Source organism: Erythrolamprus reginae, chromosome 2, assembly GCF_031021105.1.
Source record: "Erythrolamprus reginae isolate rEryReg1 chromosome 2, rEryReg1.hap1, whole genome shotgun sequence".
Classification (NCBI taxonomy): Eukaryota; Metazoa; Chordata; class Lepidosauria; order Squamata; family Dipsadidae; genus Erythrolamprus; species Erythrolamprus reginae.
In genome coordinates this window covers 109,975,243-110,003,137 of record NC_091951.1, presented here as the reverse complement: position 1 = coordinate 110,003,137, position 27,895 = coordinate 109,975,243, and the positions used below count along the sequence as shown (strand labels likewise).

The window sequence follows — 27,895 nt, the reverse complement described above, 5'->3', positions numbered from 1 at the left end:
AATCAGGGAAGCAACTGGGGAAAGCAGAAGGACAACTCCACTGGCTAAAGGGGGGAGTGGGGGTGTTTTCCAGCCCAAATCAGGAGTAGGTTCCAACTTAACTCATTGTTGGTTCATTCCCTCCCTCCTGTGCCACATGGGTGCACCTCATGGGCATACACATGTGCAGTAATGAATTCTTTTTTAAAGTCCCAAAAAAGATGGTTACTGCATGCACAGTGCTGGAATTCGGTTTTTGCGCATGCTCAAAAGGGGGGAATTTTTTTAAAAAAAATTAAAAATCATTTAAAAAAAATGATGGCAGTGCCCATGTGGCACGGGAGGGACCGATCTGGTTTGGTGACATCATCATGACATCACCAGCGGGTCACTACCGGTTTGAGAGAACTGGTCTGAACTGGGAGAAACCTACCCCTGGAATGGATCCTAGTGATAAGGGTGGTGGATGTTTCTAATTCTCTACCTTTACTGAGTTGGTTGTCTATGGCCCCGAAGCCTCGTTTAGAATGATTTAGTCCTTTTTGTCATCCCCACCCCCAAATAAAACAATGTCTATGCATACGCTTCAGTGAATATTTATTTTTATTATTATTATTATTGATTTATTTTGTTGAGGGTTTTAGTGGGTATATATCTATATACACATAGTAAAATACATGATGAAGGTTATAGAGGAGATACTCATAGTAAAATATATCTAAGAAATAATAGAAAAGAAGATATAGTAATAGAACATATCAATGAAAGAATAGAAGAAGAGATATAGGAATAGAAGAAAGGTATAGGAGATATAGGAGAGCAATAGGACAGGGGACGGAAGGCACTCTAATGCACTTGTACTCGCCCTTGTACTTTCGAGCAACATTTTGGAAGTAAGGTTTAAGTTGTCATTTAAGTTGTTATTCTGCAGGCTCTATGGTGATTATAGAAGTACTGTCTTGCGGCACAGCCTGGGAGGCGATGGTCCCATCTTCTTTGAAGGAAGAACTAATGCACCCCATCATATAAAAACCTCTTCCTTCAACTGGCTATGTAATACAACCACTATACAGTTTCCAGATTTCCCATTAATTACTTCAATGCAAGTGTGTTGCACAACTCATCTTTCTCTTTTTCTTTGGATGGGGAGAAACAAGTTGAAGTCGAATCCCAGATATCACCTGCATTTTACTCCAGTGATAACTCTGGTTCAGGTAGCATTCACTCTGAAGAAGCAGGTACATGATTTGGGGGTTCTCGTAGAATTACAGCTGCTTTTGGATAGGCTGGTGGAATCTTTGCCCAGCTTTAGCTGATGTACTCTTCCTGAAGACGGTGACTCAAGCCATTGCCCTCTCCTGGAAAGATTAGTACAGTGCACACTACATGTGGAAGTCTCTAGAGATTAGTTAATAATCACCATTGGTACAAAACACCAGCCCATGTTTTACTCATAACATCTGTGTTGCAGGCACTGCATTCCTTGTGAATAGCCTTCTGGATACCATTCAAACTGCTGGTGTTGATCTACAAAGCCTACATTGCTTGGTATTCAAATACCTGCTTGACGATTTACTTCAAAGAGCTCCTAACCATCCAGTGTGCTTGTCCTATGAGACCTATAAGTTCTTGCTCATGGAAGATTCAGTGAGAAATCTGTCCTTTTCTGTGAGATCACCCTTTAAAAGAGAGATTCTCCCTTGAGATTTGGATAGTCCCTTTGCTTCTAGCTTCAGCAGACTTTGAAAGCAGAACTATTTAGAAGAACATTTGAGGGTTGGCACTGAGTCTTTGGATACTATTCATAATTGCTGTAATGTTTTTATTAATATTTAATGTTATTGGTTGATTTACTATGTTCATTTTTGAGGTATTGTTATGTGTCCTGATTTTAATTGTGCAATGCTACGAGTCTTTGGGAAATATAAATAAATAAACATTATTTGCTTTCTGAAGCCACAATTGTAGCTATAGTATAGACAAGTTTCTCTAGGGATGGTACAGCTCAGCATAGATGCCACTAAGGCCCCATCTGTTATGAGTACTTGCCAAAATTCAGACTGAAGAATTGAAAATAAATTTAATGTTGAATTAGCCACACAGGAAAGGAAAAAGCATCCATGAAGTCCTTCAACAAAGTGAAGGACAAAAAAGGCTTTATGGTGTTATAGCTGTGCCAAAAACAATTATATATTCTTTGAAAATAGTATATGCTTATATTTTGTATGCATTTTGGGGAGAAGCATAGAATAAAAACATTTCTTGCAACATCTTGAAACCTTCCCTCCTATTGCGGGGAGGTTGTCTGCCCAGAGGCTTCTGATCCTGTTGGGTTAAGATTGTAGAACTTTTCACATACAGTTATTTTTGGATTTCAAGAGCCAGACTTATCAAATGCTAAGCGAGTATATCTCATTATATCTTATTATTGTATCTCCCAAAAGCACTAGGGCAGCTTTATCCATCAGAGGAATCTCCAGATGTGTTGGGTTGGACTGTAACTTTCACAAACTCCAAAGGTTGTGTTAGAGGCTGTAGAAACAGCATTCCACCATGACTTGGGAGTCTAAGAGTATACTAACTGCTCCTCTATACATTTTTAGCAGTATCAGTATGTGGAAAATAACTCAGGTATAATCTAATTGTGAGAAAATATATGCAAGATAAAAAGACCCTTATCAAGGCTCCCTTGTTTCAAGAAGCAATGACGGCTTTCATATAAAAGAAAAAAAATACACCAAGCTTGGAGGATGGAAAGCCAAAGTGATATGGGCACTACCAACAAGCCAGATGTAGATCTGTTATTATATACTGTATGTTGACTGCAACAAGACTATTGTATGCACAAAAATGGAGGGACATTTCAATTCCTACGAATGTTGCAGAAGTTGATGGAGTTGCTGAAATGGCAAAGTTGAACTTTGATTAAAGAAAAGAGCATAAGTACTTTAAAAAAAATAATCATGGTTACTTTATTAGAGATCTATGCTCAAAAAAATGATGAAATTACCATATTGACTCTGACCAAAGGAAATCTTAGTTGTTTCTAAACTTCAGGCAATGCATTGTTTATGAAATGCTTTAGTACTGACCAACAAAATAATTCCTTTCGTAGGTGTGCTCCCGAGAACCTGCTCCCTTCTATCCATATCCATAATAATGCCTATGAACCTGGCACCCAAACAATTATGTCATTTTACTCAGCAGCAAGACAACACAGTGCTGCGGTACAACTTCTGAATTTTGGTAATTTGTGCTTGCTTTTTCCACCCTCCTCGAGTTCTTTCAAACAGTGTGCTATCACAACTAAATTTTTTTCCCTAGGGTTTGCTTGCCTACCCTGGCAATTGTCACTATGAAACATTTACCATAACAGTTGCATATTTTGCCCAAGGTTGACTCACAGTGCATTCCTCTGTCTAGAGCAGCTTCCCCTATGAAGAAATTAAGACGATGATTTCCTTCCCACGTAACAAGAACAAAGACTGAGCTTGCTTTCACCGCTTCTGCCGTCAAAATAGAATTGCATTTGTCAGAAGACACCGAGCAGATTCCCCTGATCCTTAATGCAATTATAACAAAAGAGGCAGAAGTTTGGTTCCATCCTGATTTACATCTCCATCGCCAGGCTTTCTCAACTCCTGGCAGCCGCTGGTAGGTACAATTTGACAGTGAGGGCTCTTCTCTAGGCCCTTTCCTTAAATGATATATTTGAAAATAAAGATGCTATCGCAAGAAAGACGTTTGCCTTTGCATCTTCCACAAAGGTCCTGGCGATGAGGTCTCTTAGGATCCACATGGCATAGTTTTACCAGGCAGGAACATCTGGTTTGCTTGCAGCTTTGGCAGGTAATATTCTCCACCCAGTAGGGGTTGTAAGACTTCTGGCAAGTTCGGCAGAACTGCCTAAAGTAAACCAGACATAGGCACTCTCCCATTGAATATTGCAATCTTTGCATTGGTAACGGCTGTACTTCTACTCTAGGAACTGGAAGTGCACGCGGGCCTTGTTCATCCTGGCTTCCTCCCAAGATGGTTGCAGCACGACGGCCTTCCTGCCTTCACCTTTCCACTTTCCCTCTACTTTCTCCTCCCTTTTCTCCTCAGGTGCACTGCCGGCTTGGGGCTTCTTTGACGGCGAACCTCCTGCCCCATCGGGGGGGACCGAGGCCAATTTTTTCCACTCCCGGAATTGGGTGCTGCTCTCTTATGTTTTGCGCCAGGTGGCGGTGGTGGTAGCGACGGCCTTCCTGCCTTCACCTTTCCACTTTTCCTCTTCTTTCTCCTCCCTTTTCTCCTCAGGTGCACTGCCGGCTTGGGGCTTCTTTGATGGCGAACCTCCCACCCCATCGGGGGGGACTGAGGCCAACTTTTTCCACTCGCGGAATTGGGTGCTGCTCTCCTATATTTTGCGCCAGGTGACGGTGGTGGTAGCGACACTGGCGTCCCCCTCAGGGCCCGGGGCCTGCCCAACTGTGGCCGTTGATGGCTCCCAGGCCTTGGTTTCTTCCAAGAAGGTGGTGAGGCATTGGGAGGCCATGGGCAAGTAGATGGCGATGGTCTGTGGTAACCACATGCGGTGCGCCGCTCACCGGGCAGCCTTGTTCCTGTTCGACAATGCTGACACCCACACAGGCCTGGGCGCAAAAAAAGAGCGGGCACGGCCCGAGCGAGCACTGCACTGAGGCATCCTGGCGCAGGTTGACCTGCACGGCCACCTCCTTGGTGTTGGCCTTGTGCAACCATAGCGTCAGGTTGGGATTGACCTGTGAGAGTATGGCCTTCAACTGCGCCTGCTGGTAGTTGTCGAAGTATGCGGCCGCCACCACTGCTTTGCTGTAGACGGAGTAGTAACCACTGGTGTTGCTGCTGCTACTGCAGTGGTAGTGCTGGTGCCTCCAGGCACCCTGCCCTCCTTTGCTCTTGTGAGCCTGGTAGCGGTAGGCATAAGGGTTGTATGAGGGATAAGCGTATCTGTCTATCGCCTCGTCCATTAAGGCCGCCATCTCTTCCTCTCTCGTGCGTGTGCCCCAAGCATAAGTACTTTACAAGCATAAGTTCTTTTGTTTCCATATGGAGACCGCTTCTGATCTTCGCGCTTGATGTGAAAAAGAATGAAATTTTGACTTTGGATTTTACCAATTAGACTGATAGACCTTTATAGAAATAGCTTGTTCTTATTATCAAAAAGCAAAAACTTGTGATTTGATGCTAATGCCTTATTTTACCGTAATACAGGAGTCAGAAGTCAATGCTTCTTCTTCTTTTCTTTTTCTTATCTTTCCACACTTCTCCTCCCCCCCCCACTCCTTTTTTATTTACTTTATATTTTATAATACTTTATAATTCAATTAAAAATATTGGCTAAGCCAGATGTAGAGATTCTATAGTAACTTTGAGCAGGCCAATGATTCTATCATATACCTTAAGATTGTCTTTCAAATAGTGCAGAAAGACCCAAAACAAAATGGCAACCACTGGAGCATGCTGGGAAGAAACAGAATGACATGCAATCTGCTTTTCAGTTGAATTCTCTTTCACCAGAACAAGGGACTTTCAACCCCAAGCTAAACTTTCCCATTTCTTGCTTCCCAAAGCTGTTGAGGCTTACCGTTCAATACGGAGAGGCTTAAAGAAGCGAAAGCGTATAAAGTCACCCGCCGTGGGGGTAAATGCCCAGAAAAAGTCTTCCCTCAGGTAGGCCTTCTCCAAGGAGAAGTGCTGGTAAGTCTTCAGGCTTGTGCTCACTTCTGCAGGAGGGTTCACATGCTCTTTCCGAAGAGACTGCTTTCCAAAATCTTTGTCCTCAAGATAAAAAGGAAAGTGGAGATGATTTCCTTGAGAAACATACATCTTTTATATTACACATCGGTGGAAAATGCCCTGAAAGGATTTTAAGGGACAGATTTAACATTTTACCCCTTCCAAATCTTTATGACTTTATACTGTATGTTCATCGATTCTTTTGACAAAACCATTGTCCAGCCTGTTAGTCAGGTACAATGCCTTTACTTTGTATTTTAGTTTTCCTCCCCCTTTGCTCTGCATGGCCAATCCATCACCAATTCATTTCTTTCTCTTTACATATCTCTACTGACACAGATCCCTGCACAAAGGGTGAATTTCTGCCAACTTCAGTCTCATGAGGGCGTCCCCCCCCCTTTAAGCTATCATTGTCAAAATCTTGAAAAAAAGACACTAACAAGGCAGCTTAAAATGCTTTTGATATAACATGGAATTGAGTCTGTAGCAGTGGTGAAATCTAATTTTTTTTTACTACTGGTTCTATGGGCATGGTTTGGTGGGCATGGCAGGGGAAGGATACTGCAAAATCCCCATTCCCTCCCTACTCTGGGGCCAGCCAGAGGTGGTATTTGCCGGTTCTCCAAACTACTCAAAATTTCTACTCCAGAACCTGTAAGAACCTGCTGGATTTCACCCCTAGTCTGTAGAAATCCTAAACATTAACCAATGAAAGAATGCTGAACAGTTCCTTTACTCACAGGCACTGAGCTACCCCTAGTAAAGGAGAAGGGGGAAATTTCAGTGTATGTTTACTGTTATATTTTTTAAAATTCTTATTATGTGAACTAAATTATTGGGAAGTATGTATATATTTGTAAAGATATACGTGTGTGTGTGTGTGTGTGTGTGTGTGTGTGTGTGTATACACATATATACATCATCCATCCATCCATCCAAAGATAAAATACAGGAAATAGTATAAGGGCAGACTAGATGGACCATGAGGTCTTTTTCTGCCGTCAATCTTCTATGTTTCTATGTAATGTATTTTTCCTAATAATGAAAAGGAAGGGAGACTTTCATATACCAGGGTGATTTGGCAAAAAAACCTCACACACACACATCTCCCTTCATTAATTAAATCATTATACAACATAAAAAGAAGCAGCACTCACAGAACTTCCAAAATTTAGGTATAAGCCCAATACGGGGAGTTTTCAACTTATGACCACAATGGAGTCTAGAACGTCAGTTGTCAGTCATTGCAGTTATAAGTTGAGGCACCATGGGATCAATTTTACATCTGTCATGATGCAAATCATTGCCCCCCCCCTTTGCCTTTCATAAGAACTTGAAAACGCACCTAGACCTCAGCCTCTGCCCAGTAAACATTTTGAATGTGACAGTATGTATGTGATTGTTCGTTTTTAAATCACTAGTTTTAAGATAATTTTTAAACTAATTATTCTATTAATTGGCTTAGAAATGTTTTATATTGTATCTTTTTATCGAAATGTGAGCCGCCCCGAGTCCACAGAGAGGGGCAACATATAAGTCCAATCAATCAATCAATCAATCAATCAATCAATCAATCAACCAATCAATAGTGGCCTATTAGCTAATTCAATCTCTCAAATGGTGGTTTGGATTTTTTTTGCCAGAAACCAGCACAGTCACATTATTATAGATCACTGCAAGAGATCATAAATACCAGCTGGTTTCCAGCTCCCCAAACACAATCATGTAAGTGTAGAAATGCGTGAAGTATATCAGAGATAGCAACTCTAACTGAAAAGATAGGTCTTAAGTAGCTTTTTGAAGTCTTCTGAAACTTCAAATGGTCATTAAATAACCAGTTGTAACTTGAAGACTATTTGTATATTAGAAACCTACACACCCTCTCCAGCTTTACTTACAGACTTTATACTGTGGTGTTAAGGCTTTGACAAATGGCAAAATACATAGCTAATTAATTTATCTTAGCCTCTCTCTCTCTTTTCATCAAAGTGGATAAGCTCCAATTCCCTTGCCTCTTTACCTGATGCCTCTTTTTTTCTTTCTGAACCATTTACAATTTGCTACACATTCTATCATTGAAGCATTTATTTTCTTTTTACAAAATAGCACAGGTGGTGGCCTTTACTCCCCAGGGAATAGATCTGTATCAGGCAGCACCTGTTTTTCCAAAACTGTTTCACACATTCAAAACACAATGCATTTTATACACAAACCTGTTAAGGTACATCTAAATTGTGTGTGCGCAGGGATATACGTATTGCATAATATAGGTTTACAAGTAAATTTTATTTATTATTAAACACAGCTATATATGGCCACCGAAAGTCGTCACCTATGTGTGACTGCAGGGCAACTGAACTACATCAGAATTTTCCTGTCTTCCCAGAAGTTATTTTTACTTTCAAAACATTTTTCTCCCCCCATCCATCTTGAAATTGGCTCCATACCTCAACATCCAAGATGTATAGCATTACAAGATTCCTTGCTAGAATACAGATTTGATGAAATTTAAGCTCAGAGGAAAAAAACCTGCAAGTCTGCTAATGTGAAGCTCAACTGGTTCAGGCAGACTTTGGTTATCTTCATGCAATCTTCCGTCTTCTTTTACTCCACCTGAGCCACTTTCAGCAATGCAGGGAATAAAAGCAAGAACTTTTAAGGCAGTTCTCACTTAACAATCTCATTTACAGTGGTACCTCTAGATACGAGCTGCTCTACATGCGAGTATTCCAAGTTACAAGCCGCGACACGAGCAAAATTTCTGTTCGACACTCGAGCTCAAATTCGGGATATGAGCCGAGCTTCCGCTAGGTGGCGCAAGAATCTCCTTGCTTCCAGTTATCTCGGCGCGAAAAACAAAGTCTAAAGGCATTCATTCGAGATGCGAGTTGATCGACTTACGAGCTCGGGTCTGGAACGAATTAAACTCGTATGTCGAAGTACCACTGTAGTTGGAATTGGGATTTGCAACTTGATTGTTAAGCAAAATGGTCGCTAAGTGAAACTAATTGTATTCAATTTTCCTTCAATCTGGAAAAGTCATAAGCAGGAGGATGGATTGGAAAGTTTCTTTTTCATATTACTGTAATTTCAAAATGGCTGCTTCATGAGGCAATCATTAAATGAGGACTACGCACACTGCTTGTATAATTCAATAGTTACCATAAAGCAACAAACATTTTTTCTGCCGCTTGCTGTTTTCTAGATCCCCTTCTCCCCTCCCTCATTTCTATAACCGTGATGTTCTCTACTCACTTTCAACTTCTGTATTTTACCAGCGAGAGAGGAGTGCGTTCCTACATGTTGGAACAGCGAAGGCTTGAAGCGGATTCTTAGGTTTGCCTTCTGTCTATCACAATGTTTCTGGGAAGGAAAAAAAACACAGCAGGAACTAAATGTTTAATCTTTCAGTTCTGAAGAGCAAAGCACAGAATGGAAAACAGTTTATTACTTTCACTTAGGTTCGTCTTTCCACTCCCCATCTTACATTCTGAGCCCACGGATTTATGACAGTACTAAACTGGTTTGTCGTCCTCCACTCCAAGTGTGGTGAAATGTTATGAACGCAAATATATTGCCAAAAAAATGAGCATCTTAGAAAATGCCTTGCTAAATTCAAATGATTAGGCCTATCTTCATTGGGATCGAGATGGTGTGGTTGTTCCAAACAAACTTTAACTCTTCCTCTCACCTGCCTTCTCAATTAATAGCCATTTTTAATAGCTGTATGGACTGAGGTCAACTGACCAACTTGAATTGCAGTTAAAAATGAAAATTCCATAGAAATCCCTTCTTAAATACTACCATAAAATTAGGATATTTTAATACTAGAACATTATTTTAATGTTAAAATGCATCAGTTCAAATTGATTTCTATAAAGCTCTTAAGTTGTTGATTCATTTCTGATTTCTTACATGGATATTAAAGAAGAATGTTTTGTTAATTTTCAAGGAAAAAATTGTCAGGGTTGTCAGAAGATGGATAGCGGAAACAGAAAAATATTCGACATCTGTAATCATTTAGCTGGCATAGTGTGTCTCAAAAATCTGTTATTAATTTTTGGGATTATTAAGTAGCAGTTTAAAAAGGTTAACTATATTTCCTCCCTTGCTTATTGTGAAAATAATTGTTTGAAATATTTTCCATTTGTCCCACTCAAAAGATTCAAACTTTCTTATAACTGATTAAACTTTTCTACACCTTTTCCTTTTTAGTTACCTAATTAGAGATTCACAGAGAGACAAAGAGATGCATACATAAATATACAATGTAATTGACTTACCCTGTTAATTTCAATTAACTTTTTTCTAGCAGAAGTTTAATCTATAAATATGAAGAATTACACTGTTAACACTAATTTTTCTCAAGATCAATCTATCAGATCTGTCTTTTTTTAGGTCAAATTGACAATATATTAGGATCTACTTTCCCAACCTGAGACTCCCTGAGTATGATATGAATAAAGCTGTAGAAATTTTCCAGCCTGAATGACTATTGAAACCTGTTGAGCCTTTGATTCAATAGTACACCACAAATTACTTAGAAAACTGAAACCCTATGACATCTCTGGTCCCCTTCATGATTGGATAACTATGTTCTTGTCAAACAGACAACAAATGTTTAAAATAGGGAGTGCCCTATCAAATCCTGCACCATTCTTTACAAAAATGACCTGCATTCTCTTTGCTGATGAGGTTAAACTATTCAATACCACTGATAATACTTCTACCCTTCAAAAAGACCTGGACCATGTATCACAATGCTCTGATAACTGGCAACTTCAAATCTCAACCAATAAATGCTCTGTCTTACACACTGGCAAAAAGAATCAGAACACAAAATACAAACTTGGCGGACACAACCTTGTAGACAACCTCATTCTGTTAAGGACTTTGGAGTCCTCATATCTCATGACCTAAGTGCCAGAGCCCATTGTAACAACATTGCCAAAAAGGCACTAAGAGTTGTTAATCTAACGTAGCTTCTTCTCTGGCAATATTAAACTGCTAACCAGAGCATACAAAACATTTGCCAGACCTTGAATACAGCTCATCTGTCTGGAAAGCCCACAGCATATTGGACATTAATACAATTGAGAGAGTCCAGAAATATTTCATAGGAAGAGTCCTCCACTCCTCCATTCCTCTGGTAGGACATTGTGGTAAATGATTTTATGAACTACATTTAGATCAGATCAAAGGTGACATAGTTCTAGGTTTTCTAAGCCCAAAATTTCAAGTCTGATGGAATAAGGTATGGCCTACCAGTCAATGAATACTTCAGCTTCAACCGCAACAATACACGTGTACAAAATAGATTCAAACTCAATGTAAACTCAACAGCAGGAAATATTACTTCAGCAACAGTGATCAATGCATGGAATGCACTACCTGACTCTGTAGTTTCTTCCTCAAACCCCAAAAACTTTAACCTTAGACTATCTACAGTCAACCTCACCCCATTCCTAAGAGGTCTGTAAGGGGCGTGCATAAGTGCACCATCATGCCTACCGTCCCTATTGTCCAAATTTACATATACCTTTTTGTTTATGTTTTATGTTTTTGTTTATGTTTATAATATACAATTATTTTGTACATGTTCTGACAAATAAATAAATTAATTAAATAAAATATTCCATTTTTAACCTTAGATGGAATCACATTCAATCATACACAATCTGGGATTTTTCTGGATTCACGGTTCCTCCTCAAGAGCAAGTAGAAGCTGTGTCCATGAAGCTTTGCACAGCTGCATCTGTTGCACCAATTGTGCTTTTCTCTAGATTGGGAGGCCCTTCATTCAAGTCCTTGTGACTTCATAGCTCAACTATTATAACATGCTCTACACAGGGCTGCCCTTGAAGACTACTGGGAAGCCTTAAATGGTCCAGAATGAAGTGGCTTGGGGTAGTGATGGGCATGACTTGGTGTGCCCATGTGACATCTCTGTTGCCAACTGCATTGCTTTGTCAGTCTGCTTCCAGGTATGCTGATTGTGACTTATAAAGAACTTCATGGCCTGATTGTTTGGTGAACAGCTAATCTCCTGTGGTGTCAATCAGACTAATTCAACAGCTGGGAGTGCTCTGGATCCTTTCAAATAAACAATGTCATGAATTGTTTTATTGTTGTTGTGAACCGCCCGAGTCTTTGGAGAGGGGCGGCATACAAATGTAATAAATAAATACATATAAACAATTAGGGTCTTGTAAGTGTGCCTTCTCTGTCTCAGCACCTGCCCCATTTAATGACATTCCTTCAGTTATTTGGGTGGCATTCTGAAAAGCCTTAAAGACCTGGCTATTCTCCCATGCCTTGGGTTAGGATGCCTCTGGATCTTGCTGAATTGTAGCTGGCTGGGTTAGCCAGATCTAACATTGGTCGTTGTTATTTGTTCGTTTTATTTTTTCATAATTATTTATTATATTTTTATTTGATTGGTTTTACTATGAACTGTCTAGGGTTGGTTTATAGGTGAATAGTGCCAGAACTATTACAAGCTAAGTTAAATTCACCTACCAAGGGCCTGAACATTTCATTAAAATACAGTGATCCCTCGATTTTCGCGGGTTCAAACTTCGCGAAACGCTATACCACGGTTTTTCAAAAAATATTAATTAAAAAATACTCCGTGGTTTTTTTTCTATACCACGGTTTTTCTCACCCGATGACGTCATACGTCATCACCAAGAGTCACTTCTCTCTCTCTTTCTCTTTCTTTCCTGTCATTCTCTGCTTCAATCATTTTCTCATTTCTCTTTTTTCTCCCTTTTTCTATCATTTTTCTCTCTCTCTACCTTCCACTCTCCCCCCTCTTGCTCTCTCTCTCTTTCTCCCTCTCCCTCTCTGTGGGAACGCCTGCCCCCACCTCTCCTGCAGCCCCCTCGCTGATAGCTGGGACGAAAGTGCTCTCAGCTAAGGGACTGTGAGAGGGGCGAGGCAGGCATTCTCAAAGCGCTCAGAGCGGCTACCGGCCGAATGAGGAGGATGAGAAGCCATAGCCGCCAGCGCTGCTGCAGGAGGACCCATGTCCAAAGAAAGCCGGTGAGAGGGGTGGATTGGGCAGGCGGGCGGTAGCGGCGAGGGGGCCGGAGGCGCTGGGGGGCGGGGGCAGCCGACATTCAAAGCAATCTTTGCCGGCCTCCGCACTTTCGTCGCTCCCTGCCCTAATTTCAAGCCCGGCTCCTTGCGCTGCCTTGAAAAAGGGTGCATGGGGGTAGTTTTTGGCTGTCCATAGCCAAAAATGGTGTTTTTACTTCCGCACCGCTACTTCGCGTAAAATCGACTTTCGCGGGAGGTCTTGGAACGTAACCCCCACGAAAATCGAGGGAACACTGTAACCCAATAGATTGGACTTGGGATTATTTTCCAAAAGTGGAAGACCAACTCTTATATTTGAGGTGGAAGGGAAGAATATTGGTTCTTCATCCAGTAACACTGAAATAATCTGAAATGATCAAATCAAAAATCAATGTACATTACTGCTGGCTATTTTTGTGTTCAGTCTCACGGCAACTCCATGAAAATGTAGTCTTGACCAACCATTTTCGCTCTTTACTTTCCTTCACTTCCTATGTGCCATAATGAATAATATTTGAGAACTAAACACGCATACACTGTTTTTTTTAAATTGGCCTACTAAAGATATTGCCTTGGGTTGGATTAAGGAATCCATAAAGGGTGTTCGTGTTTTATTGTAATTCCATCACATGAAACCTTTATGGCTAGCTACAAGAAAGAGTGACACACATTCAGAAATGAAACTTTGAGGCTTGAAGAAAAGGAACCCTATTCAATATAAATGGACAGAATTTACCTCTTGAATAAGCTTGTTAACCCACTAAAATCTATCAATTCTAGAGTTCTAGGGCATTGGGTATTAACAGTATCTTGGTTCAAAAGAACAAGATGAAAACATGCAGCCCTCCCTTGCCCGTACAACCTGCAATACTTGGGATTGTAAAATCATTCCTTGCAGCTCGGTTCCATATAAATCCCCTAATCTAACTCTCATTACTTTAGAAAATTAAGAATCAGACTTTGTTCATAAGAACATTCCTGACTATTGTAAGCAAATAGCTTTTGTTTACTTGGGGATAAGTGGGACATTGCATAACTGCAGATCCATTTTCCTCCTAGTGTTTTGTCGCTATCCTTGTTACTTGTGCAGTAATGAAAGGAGTAATGATAGCAAGCAAGGGTTGGTAAACTCTAATGTTATTTTTCATACAAAAGGAACCACAGAGATCCACAGAAGGCAAAGCACTTATCACAAAGCTTCAGGGCAGGCGTATTTGCCATTAGGGAAATAAATCGTACAAATTACTGATTTGATGTTAACAGCAGGATTTACAAGAGAAAAATCTGAACACAAAAGGCTGGTGTGAGAATTTACTCATATAAACATAAGAAGAAACAGAAATCCATGCTGGAACTAGATTATATATTTTAATAGACAATGTTTATACATTCTTGGAAGTTCTTGGAAAATAACCAGGTAGGGAAAAAAATATGTGAGCTTGGATACATCATGACACTGAAATATTAGCTATATTCGGGGCTTTGTAACTGAGAAAAAACATGTAGCAACATCTCATTTCTGTCACTTAGCAAAACAAAAGCTTTTAGTCATTAGGAAGAGAATTGAAAATAGAACTGCCGATATAATATCCTCATACAAATTGGTAGCAAGATCATACATGTTTATAGTTCCACTCATTACACCTAAAAGATTAAGAAAAGGTTATTTAGTGAAAAAATATGTTGTAGGAAAAAAAGAGATTAAAAAGTATGAAAGATATTACAGGAAAGGGGGAAAAGGGACAAAATGAGCAGCCAAAATGATTATTGGGTTGAAGCTACACACACACACACACACACACACACACACACACACACACACCTTATAATATTTCCACAAGAAATATTACAGTAACTGAGCTCTTCAGCCTGGAACAAAGACAGATAATGGAAGAGACATCCAAGGTATAAAGCTGTAAGTGACACAGATAACATGGACAGAATTTTCTCCCTCTTTTATATTATACTCAAAATCATCCCTTAGAACCATCTGTAACAGTCCACAAAGACTTCAAAATGCTGTTGCATGTGTCATTATGTTGTTGTGCAAATGGTGCAATTACATAATGACACCTGCTGCTATCCTATGAACAGCCATAACCAAAATTAAATTCAGGATCAAAAGAAACAGATACTTCTACGTAGCAAATATTTAAATCATGGAATTTACTACCAGAAGTCTTTGCAATATTGGACAATCTGGTTCATTTTAGAAAGAGGCAGTATGCTTTGCATAATGGGTGGTAGGAAAGTATAGTGGAAATTTATTGCCCTCTAGCTCAGGCTTATGAGCCTCTCAGATGCAATAACCTATTATGTAATACAGAATGCTGAACCATCTCGGCCTCGGCTGAGCCAGCAAATTTGGATCTTATTTTAAAATTAATCCAATTCCAAGTGTGACTAAATTAAAATAATTTATGCATTTTGTTCTGTAGGAAATGCCAGGTACTAAATCTGGGCACAAGTGATCTGTAACTCCTGAAGAACTGAAAGACAGCATTAAGAGAACCAATTATATATTATATATAACTAATTATATATTAGTGATCAGCCTAAGCTATCCCCCTCAAGATTTTGAATTTGCCTATGAGGTCACCAAGATAGACTATGCTGAATGAGGATTAATTCAAATCTTGCTTTCCAAACTATACTGTACATGTATTATCCAGCTTTTGTATATTAGCCTATAGAATTAGCAACATCTTTTAAAAGTCTGTAATAGTTAGGTAATATAATTTTTGATCACTCATCCGCCTTCATCCTATTTAATATTCTTTCAATCTGATGTCCACCCAACAAAATTTAGCTAGTTTATGGACAATTCATGAAAAGGAAAAAGACTAGTTATGGTGAAGACTGCCTTAAATGGAATATAATTATCCAAGGAGAACAAATATATCATTTATCCCAAGAAAAATATATATTTGCTATTGTAATAGGATAAATGATATAAGATAAAGGTGCTGAGGTCCTAGGAGTTGGTTCTTTCACTTATAAAGCAAAGCCCAAGTTGCTGTCTTTATTGTCTCAGAGCCGTATTTATTTTCCCTTTTAATAATTGATACGTTAAAGATTCCTGTGATCACATCTTGTAGCGCTCTAGAAATTCTTATTAAAACAAAGGTTGTAGTAGAATATCCATGATATTCTAATAAAGCTTTAACAAATATAACAAAGTTTTATGCTAGATTATTTTCTTTATACCAACAGGAAAGGCTATTTTTTAAAATACTCTAAGCCAGTGATGGCGAACCTATGGCACGTGAACCGTTGCCATAACTCAGTTCCAATGTGCATGTGTGTCTTGGCCAGCTGATTTTGGGCTTGCACAGAGGCTTTGGAAGGGCATTTTTGGCTTCCATAGAGCCTCCGTGGGATGGGGGAGGGCATTCTTACCCTCTCCTGGCTCCAGGAAAGGCTTTGGAGCCAGAGGAGGGTGAAACACAAGCCTACTGGGCCCATCAGAAGTTGGAAAACAGGCCATTTCTGGCCTTCAGAGGGCCTCTGGGGAGAGGGGGGAGCTGTTTTCGTCCTCCCCAGGCATTGAATTATGATTGTGGGCACTTGCGCATGCGCGATAGCACCCACCCACACTTTTTTGGCACCCGAGGAAAATAAGGTTTGCCATCACTGCTCAAAGCAGTTTCCCACAAGAAGACAACATCTCTAGGACCGATTAATGGCCTATCATTGGAATTATTCTCTTTTCAACTAAAACAAAGGATGGAGTCAATCTTCTTTTATTTCTGTAAAATAAAGATAAAATTCTGGAATAAGGAATATATTCAATGCACATTTTAAAAATATTTACTGCATAATACCATGCTGAATTTAACAACATTTATAAACAAACATTTTTGCATAAAAAAGAAATAACCATTCTTTTTAATAGAGGACTAACTTACTGCATCTTTCTCTGGGTTGCAAACTTTTACCCAGAGGATATGATCGAGAAGCCAATCGATGGGTTTATCCTTGTAGAACATAAGTATGAATTCCACAATCAGACTGAGATCCAAGGATTTGAACATCTTTCCTGAAAGCATATTGGGATAAAAAAAAAGAAATGTAATCTTAAAACTAGCATAACTGAACATTTAATAAAACTTACTCTGGATCAACAAAAGATAAAATCCTCTTTACTGTTAAGAATTCTTGAAAGACCAATATATACTGCATCTAACTTGATCATGTGAAGGGAATTAGGATTCAGCATTGAAACCTTTCTAAAATGCTCTAACCAGAAATGAGTAGCAAAGTATTCTCATGCCAAATGGTTTTCTGGTCAGGAAATGGTGGACAAACAGTCCTATGTTTTATTACATGTGTCAGTTCTTTTCCTGCTTCACAGTAGGTCAAGTTCTGCAATTCCTGGCAATAAGGATTTTACAGTAGTATAAAATGTTTTGCAATTCCTGGCAATAAGAATTTTACAGTAGTATAAAATGTTTGGTACATAAAATAGAATCATTTATGATCAGAACAACTCTATATGCGATGATGCTGTCTTCCAGAAGTTATTTTTGCACATTTTTTAACTTACGGTTGTACATGCAATTTCCCCCCAAATGTAGGCATTTTTGTATGAGGCATAATTCAATTTTGATCAAGATTAGACAAGGCATTGGTGGCCAAATCAATCCAAATAATTGGCCTTTGAGCTGTATCTACAGTAATGCTTCTTTTCACAAGGGGGCAATTATGCTCATAAAATTGTTACATAAGGATCAAAATTACTTCCTTGTTCAGTTGAACAACAATGTCATAACTTATAAAGAGTGGGAATAGGGAGTACCAATTTGATTCATCCATAAAAGCTGAAGATCCAGAGTAAGTTAAAATCTCTATAATTAAGTATTTATAAGAACTTCTTGTTCATTCCCGATTTTAACTTAACCCACAAAGGAACCTTTTCTACAGTATTTAACAAATCCATCAATAAAAGCAAAGATAAACTAGAGATGGTTAGTATTATGCAGAGGTGGGTTCCTCCCAGTTTGAACCAGTTCTAAAGAATCAGGAGTAATTTGGTGGCCTGGGTTGCTGGAGCCGGCAGCGATCCAGGCATGCCACACAGGCAGTGCAATTTTGTTTTTTGCTTCTGCACATGCGTAGAAGCCTTTTTAAAGTAGTGTGCGTGTGTGCACACCTGCATAGCACATCCCTGAGTGAATCACTAGCCGGAGAATCCAGAACCCACCCGATCTTACTGTATGTCCTGAAAAAGGAGCAGTATAGTGGATGCTACTCTGTATTTCAATTTTACGCTAAAATCACATAATTTAAAGCATTCATAGTCTTTCCTTGCCTTAACAAGGACTGGATAAATATTATTTCCAGTATTAGAGGAGCAATATAGTGTCTTGCATTAACCCAAAACAACACCCAAAGCTACAGCTAGACATGGGGAATGAGTTTACCAATGAAACCAAGCTGGGAAAACTCCAAGATCATCCATTCTTCAGAAGGTTGCTGCAAAGCAAAGTTCTTCATTGTGCTGAGATAGTTTGGCTTGGCCACAATATCATCTTCTAGCTGCATAAGAAAGGGAAATGTACAGCTGCATAAGAGATCAGATCTTGAACTGAGAACATGTATGCCACTGAAGAAAAGCTGTCTAAAAAGTGGAAACAGGAAAGATACAATACCTGGGCTCTTATTAGAGACAAAAACACTGGATTTCCAACTGTTTTTATTTTCAAGGAATAAAGGGAAATAGCTCAGGGTTGAAAAATCCCAATATGATTTGATCAGACAAGACACTTACTTTGTAGCCATTAAATTAGTTTTTATAAAACAAACTATTATCTGAAAGCATATTTTGGCATCAATAGCAGCACACTGACTTCACAATCAGCAGGCTATTATTGGGAGAGAGCCCTAGCCTTGATTCAAGATTCACTTTCTGATGAGCAAGGCTGATTATTTGCTTGCCTTGACTTTGATCTCTTTTTATCAATGATACTGTGGCACATCAAATTACCACAGCTTTATGAGCCTGCTTTGTATTGTATTAATACCATTTAATACCTTGCTATTTTGTTTGAGTGCTTTCACGCTTCTGTGGTTGCCAGGTACCTGCTCTCAGTTTTTTTGGCTGTCTTCCTAATGGTTGAGCCTTTTTGTTCTTTATGTTTATTTATGCTGGCTTTATGGTTACAGCTGTCATGATTAATGTCCATATGCCTTTGTGGTGAAGACTGATATCTTGAGCATATCCTAGTTGTAATAAAACATGACACTCCTTTGATATGTCATTCCTTTCATATGTCACTCCTTCACATGTAAGTTTCTTTTTTTCTTTTTTGCTAAGCTTAGATTTTGCTTTTATACAGATTTTATAAAAAATAAAAATACGAAAAGTAAGCAATATAGCATCCAAAAAAATAAGATTCCTAAATATTTTACATTCAGTAATTTAACATTATTTATTCTTTTTAAAAGCTTGCCTCTTCAAAATATAATTATAGTATGTTTCCATATTTCCTATTTCTGATAACATGCTGGAAGCCACCTGGATGGAAAAGCACATCCTTTTAGTCTTCTCATTAGTAAACAAGTGCTGTCCATCAGAAAGAGGGATATTTTTGCCCTGTGTAGGTTCAATGCTAATAATAGTCAACATTACTGTGTTTTAAAACTGAATGAAAACCTTACCACAGCATGACTCTATATGACAGAATGGAGAAGACTACAATTTATACCCTTATCAGTATATGCTTTATGGATGTGAGCTACTGAAGATAAGTATTTTCATATCCTATTGTGGAAAATATAGCATTCTTCTGAAACTCAGGGTGCTAGACAATCCAGACTCTAGCTTTTTAAAAAGTGATCAGAATTGTTCATTTGGATGTGTATATGTCAATGATGGTGAACCTTTTTTCCCTCGGATGCCAAAAGAGTATGAATGTGTGCTATCATGCATGTGTAAGTGCCCACACCCATAATCCAATGCCTAGGGAGGGACAAAAACTGCTTCCCTTACCCCCGGAGGGGGTAAGGGAAAATACCCTCCCCCATCTCTCCGGAGGATCTCTGGAAGCCAAAAATGCCCTCCCAGAGCCTCTGTGTGAGCCAAAAATCAGCTGGCCAGCACACACATGCACATTGGAACTGAACTAGGGCAACAGCTCACATGCCAAACGATATGGCTCCGCGTGCCACCTGTGCCACCCATGCCATAGGTTCGCCACCACTGGTATATGTGATGTTGAATACATATGCTATATATACCGGGACCTACCAACATAGCTAAAACTTCTTGATTGTATTTAAAAACTTCTTAAATTATTTCCCATAGTATCCGTTCTGATATGCTTGGTTTCTAAATATATGATTTCATTCTGCCATTCTACAATAGTCTTTTAAAGGTTAGAAAAAGCCAATCTTATATTACAGAAAGTAAATCTCTTAGGGTCAATGGAAGCCAGAATGGCAAGGAAAGCCAGATGTTCCCAAGAAAGTTGAAATCAAAATTATCAGGCCTATAGTAATATCTACCATGGGCAAATAAAATAAAGAAACATAGAAACATAGAGGATTGACGGCAGAAAAAAAACTCATGGTCCATCTAGTCTGCCCTTATACTATTTCCTCTATTTTATCTTAGGATGGATATATGTTTATCCCAGGCATGTTTAAATTCAGTTACTGTGGATTTACCAACCACATCTGCTGGAAGTTTGTTTCAAGCATCTACTACTCTTTCAGTAAAATAATATTTTCTCACGTTGCTTCTGATCTTTCTCCCAACTAACCTCAGATTGTGTCCCCTTGTCCTTGTGTTCACTTTCCTATTAAAAACACTTCTCTCCTGAACCTTATTTAACCATTTAACATATTTAAATGTTTTGATCATGTCCCCCTTTCCCTTCTGTCCTTCAGACTATAAGATTGAGTTCATTAAGTCTTTCCTGATAAGTTTTATGCTTAAGACCTTTCACCATTCTTGTAGCCTGTTTTTGGAACCGTTCAATTTTGTCAATATCTTTTTGTAGGTGAGGTTTCCAGAACTGAACAAAGTAATCCAAATATGGTCTGACCAGTGCTCTATAAAGCGGGATCACAATCTCCCTCTTCTTGCATAGCTATACCTCTAGCTATGCAGCCAAGCATTCTCCAATCATCAGGAATATCTCCTGTTAAAAGGGATTGGTTAAACAAATCAGTCAGTGGGGTAACAATCACAGATCTGAGTTCTTTAAGAACTCTGGGGTGGGTGCCATCTGGACCCATAGCCTTATTTATCTTTAATCGTTCAAGTTCTTCTAAGACATTAGCCTCTGAGATCACTGGAGCTGAATCCCTACAGCTGGAAGGAACTAATAGCACTATTTAAACCATATAACTAAACTGCAAGCTGAAAGTGTTCTTAGTGACACAATAAGGGTCCACTATCTCATTGGTTCCCTATGCTCTAGTTCAGATGTAGAATATAGAAAATAAAATTTCTCACTATTAGCAGCAGGAAAGCAGCAATACTGATCAGAGGAACAATCAAGGAACTACAGTTGAAGTCATTCTACTCCATAATTACTCTGAGAAGGATTATCAAAAAAGACTTTCATTTCCTCCATAAAAAGATCCCCATCAAAACCAGCTTCTTCACTGCTATTAGCAGCAGTGCAAGAGTGACCTTTTCCCAGTGCTCCTGATGTAAAGAGGAAGAGGAGATTCTATGTGAGATTCCTTTCAGCTGCTTTCAATACCATTGACAATGGTATCCTTCTGTGCCAACTAAGGGAGCTGGGATTGGGAGGCACCATATTACGGTAGTTCTCCTCCTATCTCTTTGGTTGATCACAGTCAGTGTTGGTGGGAGAGGAGATCAACCCTAGACCCCTTGTTTTCAGGTTGCTTCAGGACTCAGGACTCTCTCTCCTACTATTTAACATCGACATGAGACCACTGGGTGAGATCATCCAACCACACGGGGTGACACCCAGCTATATATCTCCACCCTATGTCAGTTCAGTGAAGCAGTGGATGTGATGTGCTAAGGCCTGGACAAGGTAAAGGTCTGGATGGGAGTCAATAGGCTCAAACTTAATCCTGAAAAGATGAGTGGCTGTGGACACTGTTTCCAAAGGACTATGTCGACTGTCCTTCCTTTGTTCTGGGGGGGAGAGAAATTTACATAGCAATTGAAAAGTTTAGAAAGAGTGAACCCCCCAAAGTGTTACTCATTAGTTTTTTATAACTGTTTTTTCTTCTTTATACTGCAAGATACAATAACCCTTGGTCCAATGAATGGATTTTTATCCAAGATTTTGAGCAAATATTGCCTTCCAGAGTTTTTGAATTAATGCCTGACAAACCCTTGCCATTTGTTTTGAAGGTGGATTGAGGGACACTATAGTTTTTCTTTAAAAAATATGGCAGAAACTAGGTTGCCCATTCTGGGTTTGAGTCACAATATTTCTTACTTGGGGGAAAAAACCCAGATACGGACATGAAATGTATCTTTTGAGCATAGGAAAACTTACCTGAACATAATATATGCCTTTGGATTGTGCATACATCATTAGAAAGCAGTAATCTAAATTCTGTTTAGTTCTCCACCTACAACAACACACAAAACAAATTACTGTTATTTTGTTGGGAGGTATTTTCTGGGGAGGTATCAACTACATCTGGCAAAGGATTAATCAGACACAAGATTTTAGTCAAATATGAAGACTTCTAGTTGTGTTGTAAGCCCAGAATTATAACATTATTTTAGATTTCAACTGACATTCCCATTGCCACCATTGCTTTTCCCCAGTAAGTGATGGAAATGTATAGCATCAATAGTGAGATTGTGGTAGGAGCAATGAGTTAAATCTCTCCACTGTGTTAAGCTTAATCATCTGCTCCTCCATAACAACTATAATGTACTTCCAAAACCTGTCAAGCAAATCCAGTTGCATTCATAACTTCAGATGCAATTTGATCCTGTTCTATGTTCCACTGGAGTTATGTAAAATCACACAAACAAATATTCACATAATATTAGAATAATTTAATTGGGTACCACGAGGGTGGTTTTAAAAAAAAAGTGGAAGAAGCATACATACTAGCAAGCACCCAATGACTATTTACTATACTTCTTCTGAATGCCATATGCTTTCTTCTAAACATGTTTAAATACCTATTACAAAGCCAGGTAATAAAATGTAACAAGCCTTGCTAGCCTAGCATATCACTTTAAATCAAATTGCCTGGAATTACCTGACTCTTTCTTTAGGGTCACCGAAAGATTCTCGCAAACGGGAGAAATCTGGGTAGAAGTGTGGAGAAGGGGAAATAACCTCTAAAAGACCAGAATGTATTTCATTGGGGAATCTGAGAGAGAGGAAGAGGTAAACAATTATCATTTTCTGTAAAAAGGAAAATGGAATTTAACCGTGGTTATGATTAATAGCTTAAACTTAAGCCATATCTCTAGGAAATATTAACAACTTTGAACAAAGGTCTACAGGAAATGTTATGCCTTGAAGCCCTATTTTAAGCTGGGGGAAAAAAAATAAGAATATTGATGTTCTTTTCATAAAACCCCTCCCAGCTTGCTCTTTTCAACTGTAGCTTTCCTGATCCATGACCTTCAGTTTTTAGCTGCTGAAATTTAACAAGCCAGATGGAAGCAGATGTTAGATTCTTCAGTGGTATTCATGCCTCTTTGCATACTGGTTGGTTTGAAAAGTTGTTGTTTTTGGAGCTGCTCCAGAATTATTTTTAATGATAACTTCTGCAGATTACATACCCATTGCCCTGATCATTATACAAGGAATTGAATTGAAATATTATGTCATCACTTAATAGCAATTATTCACTGTGTTAAATCTTTATTGGGACAATGCAAGGAGAAAATGGATGATTTACAATATATAGAGAGAACAAATGGTTAAAAACAGAGCAAAAAAAGCAGAGTCATTCAAGATTAAGCTCTTACACATATACACCGTTATTTCTTATTCAGGAATACCCATTCAGCAAAACACCTGGCCGTGAGCTTAACCTTACTAAATATGTTTTTTCTGGAAAAGCTCAAAAGGATTACCACAGTGTGCTTAGCTCAAAAAGCATTCAATTCCTCCCTTCTCAACTAAATCAAACTGAGAAACCAAATTTGTGTACTCCAACTGTGTTGTACTGCAATTTCCATATTTCTAGGCATTTCTCACTAGGGAATAAGTAAAATCGAACTCCAACCAGACTCACAGAGACTAGGCTAAATATTTAGCCCTGGTGGTGCAGTGGTTGGAATGCAGTATTGCAGGCTGGCTGCTGGCTGCTTGTAATTTGGCAATTTGAATCTCATCAGGGTGAAACATAGAAACATAGATGACTGACGTCAGAAAAAGACCTCATGGTCCATCTAGTCTGCCCTTATACTATTTCCTGTATTTTATCTTACAATGGATATATGTTTATCCCAGGCATGTTTAAATTCAGTTACTGTGGATTTACCAACCACGTCTGCTGGAAGTTTGTTCCAAGGATCTACTACTCTTTCAGTAAAATAATATTTTCTCATGTTGCTCATGAAGGTTGACTTAATGCCATCTGGAATTTTTTCTGTTTAAATACACAATTCCAATAATTTGTATATAAATTATTCTTATGTATTTTATCTGTGGCTGAATAATTCAATGAAATCAAGAAAAAGTACAGTGGTACCTCTTCCATGAAATGACATCTTAATGCAAATATCTGATGTGGTTCTAAGAAATAGAAGAGCCAATACAATGATGTTATATTTTCAAAGTGGCTTTTATTTTAAAACACATTCCAAAATTTTGAAGTTTTTCCCTTTCAGAAGAAAAAACCCACTATATATCGGTATATTGTTATTTTTAAACCAGGATTCATCAGTTAAGGATTAGTTAAAAGGACATTAAGAAGTTCGGGTAAGTTGAGACATAGAATTACATCAATATAATAATAAGCCCTTGAACTCTCAAGAGGTCTGTGACTTTTTTTATTGTCTTCAATATCTAATTTGACAAATGAGTACTATTGCTGAGAGACAAAGAATAAATAGGCTGTCTACATTTAGTCTAATTAAAAAGTACAGCCTTCCTATTTTCTGCTGATTTTCTTGTACTCCTTTAAATTAATTTTCTTCCTGCAATATTTGATCTGTGACTTCTTATTGCTAATATTGTTTTCTTGCTCCACAGCAATTTCTTTTTCCTCTCTGTGTCATCTAAGACTTGTGTTTCCCCTTCCAGCGCACTTCAGCCTATTAAATTTAAAGAAGATAAAGCAAGCAATTTTACAGGGAGGAGAAAAAGCAAATTGGTAAGTTAATCAAAGGAAAAGTTTGAGGTACTTGACCTCAGCAGGTAGTAGCCCCACCCCAATATTATTTGGTTTTGAAATCTAAGCAGTTTTGGTTCTTGTTAATAATGAATAGAAAACCACCAGAAATAATAATATTCCTCAAGAGCACCCCATGCACAGTCTCTGGAGAGGGGCGGCATACAAATCCAATAAATAAATAAATAAATATTGTAGTAATGTAAGAGGGAGGTGACCATGGTGTGAGTGACCATGAGTGGCTTTCCCCTATCTAAGAACGGACACAATTGTCCCTTCTCCTCACAACTGTCACCTGCTCTTCCATTTTCTTGGTACTGCTGTTCCAAGAAGCAAAATGATGCAGAGAGAACAATCAGGAATCACTGCAAAAAGTGGTGGGTTCTTCTGTATTTTAAACCACAGGGCTCCCATCTCCGTTATTACATCTCTGACCACAATACAGAACTGTAGCTAGGTCACCTCAACTCTCTCCATGATCTTTCTCAAGTTCTGATTTTAGCTGCTGTTATTTAATAGGCAACTTGCAGAATGGAGTAGTGGTAATGAAATCAGGGACTCTTCTATTGCCATTATCTTCTAATCTTCCTGTTCTCTGGTGTTTCCAACTTCTAATCCCTGCCCATCATCCTTTTCAATTCTGCTAATAATTAAAAACAATCCACCAGTGTCTCCTTCCAAATCATTTTTAAAAGACCAGGTCAAATGAAGAAACTATGACACTGGAAAAAGTATACCAAGAGAGAAATTAACATTTAAATCAACGTGGAACTCAGGAGAAACCACTGGTGCAGATCTGATAGGAGCACAGGAGAAAGAATATGAACTAATGGAGAATATAGCATCAGGGGGGAGATATTGATGTCAACCAGAATGGAAGTGAACCTTACAGAAAACATTAATTCAGTCTGAGTTCAGGACTGCTGACTACTATCTCCCTTTCATGGTGGGATGCAGATAAAAACCATAGTTTGCCTCAGGCTCATGTAAATCTAAGTTAGCAGTACTCATTATATAGCCCATAACCAAGCATAAAAAGACATCTTACTTTGCCTAATAATGTTTCTGGACAAAAAGTAATGGAGCAGAAATATAACTGGATTGCTCTATGACTGATGAAAACTAGTAACTAGTTTTAAACAGACTAGAAAAAAGTCATGCAATTCAGTCCAATTTACTAATTACTACAATTCAGACCAATAACACAACTTACAATATTGATTTTTCTTCTATCAAAGAAAAATCCCGTACAATGAAATTGCAGAAGAATACTTACAAGCTTTTGATATTTTCTGCAACTCCTGTAGTATATTGTGGATCTGTCTGTAAGAAAAAAAATTCAATAATAAAAGACAATTAACAGACACAGGTTAAGAAGTCACTGGTGTATTGATATTGCATCTAAAATAAGCAGTTCTGCTATGCCAAAATTTATTTGGAAGTGCTTGCTCATATATCCAGTTAAATCCAGTTAAAGCAAGAATGAAAATATTTACTAGGCTACTACATAAACAAAGTTCTGGGGTCAATTTTATCACCAATTGTAGCAATTAACAAAGGCATTGGCATTAGATAACAATATACACATATATCAACTTTAAGAAATTTCAATGTGCATTAGAAGGCAACCATCCCAATCTAACTTTCAGACAAATCAATAATAATAATAATAATAATAATAATAATAATAACAATAACAACAACAATAATTTATTAGATTTGTATGCCGCCCCTCTCCGAAGACTCAAACTACAAGCCCTATCATTCCTAGCAAGCTGAGCCCTGTATTCTAATACACATGGATACCACACTTTGAGGAAAGCTGATGCAAAGTAATTCCCCACTATAATATCAATTCACATTATAGTGTTTAGTAATAAACAACAGATTAATGATCTATGAACCCACATATAGTATAATGAGGATTACGTGCCATCACATTATTGTTGAGTTTTAGTGACTTATATTCTCTATGATGATCTATCTCCAAATTGGTCCTTCAACATTGCACTCATCACCCCTTTGTTGCTGGCTGTTGTCTCACCTTTCCTTCCTAGTACTTGACCATTCTCAAGAGTGCTAGTGTTCTAGCCCCTATGCAGCTTGAAAACAAAGGAGGAATCCACGCGCTGATATTTCAAATCAGTCTTTTTATATATAAAGTCTCATTTTTACAAGCCAATCTTGGCAGCTTCTCAGTAAAAGCCATTAAAAGATAACAGTTTCGCGGCTAGGCTGCTGCCAAGGATCAAAGCTAATTTGCTAATTCCTTCAGGAGATAAGAAGTCTCCAGTTTCACAGACTTACTTTTGCAGCTTCCCAGCATCATAGTAAACAGGGCACTTTTTCTCCAAGGATTTGAGTAGGAAAATAACAGTTGTCTAGCATAACCTGGCTGAGACCTCAAACATCATCCAATTCCATTGCAAAACGTTGGAACGTCACTCCAAATTACCCATGTGCCACCCTTAAATACCTATAGGAAGTGGTCAACAATTCCCTAGAGTTACGAACCACAGACTACTTCCTTTTCCAATTCAAGTATTCTTGTCTTTTTCTTAGTCTTCTAAAGTAGGCATCTAGCAAAGGCTCCTGATCTTCCTCCTCCTCTAAGTCAGACTCTACTGTCATTGGCATATCTGCCACCTCTGGTGGTCCTTCAGTTTCATCCAGGTCTATTTCTCCCTCCCTCTCACTCTCTGCATCAGCTAGCAACACCACTGGCCCAGGGTACCAAAATGGGCCTGGACCATCCTCCTCCGAATCT

The 27,895-nt window shown here is 38.6% G+C and overlaps 2 protein-coding genes across 5 annotated transcripts in view; one reads left to right on the top strand and one right to left on the bottom strand.

Annotated features, from left to right (window-relative positions):
- LTC4S (leukotriene C4 synthase) overlaps positions 1 to 11,879 on the top strand; it is a 57,131-nt gene extending 45,252 nt beyond the window's left edge. Inside the window, exons 5-6 of the transcript XR_011558011.1 lie at positions 3,408 to 3,633; positions 11,394 to 11,879. The gene's annotated coding sequence lies outside the window, so the exon portion shown is untranslated. The remainder of the gene's footprint in view (positions 1 to 3,407; positions 3,634 to 11,393) is intronic.
- Positions 1 to 27,895, bottom strand: part of MGAT4B (alpha-1,3-mannosyl-glycoprotein 4-beta-N-acetylglucosaminyltransferase B) — a 134,455-nt gene that overhangs the window by 16,237 nt on the left and 90,323 nt on the right. For 2 of the 4 annotated variants that reach the window (XM_070739099.1, XM_070739098.1), the window contains 7 exons: positions 26,405 to 26,451; positions 23,038 to 23,151; positions 22,314 to 22,389; positions 18,246 to 18,360; positions 16,731 to 16,861; positions 8,998 to 9,105; positions 5,591 to 5,784 (listed from right to left, as the gene is read on the bottom strand). In XM_070739099.1, coding sequence (XP_070595200.1) covers positions 5,591 to 5,784; positions 8,998 to 9,105; positions 16,731 to 16,861; positions 18,246 to 18,360; positions 22,314 to 22,389; positions 23,038 to 23,151; positions 26,405 to 26,451 — 785 coding nt within the window. Of the gene's footprint in view, positions 1 to 3,383; positions 5,078 to 5,590; positions 5,785 to 8,997; positions 9,106 to 16,730; positions 16,862 to 18,245; positions 18,361 to 22,313; positions 22,390 to 23,037; positions 23,152 to 26,404; positions 26,452 to 27,895 lie in introns of those variants that run through there. The other 2 variants (XR_011558010.1, XM_070739100.1) reach the window with 2 other exon arrangements.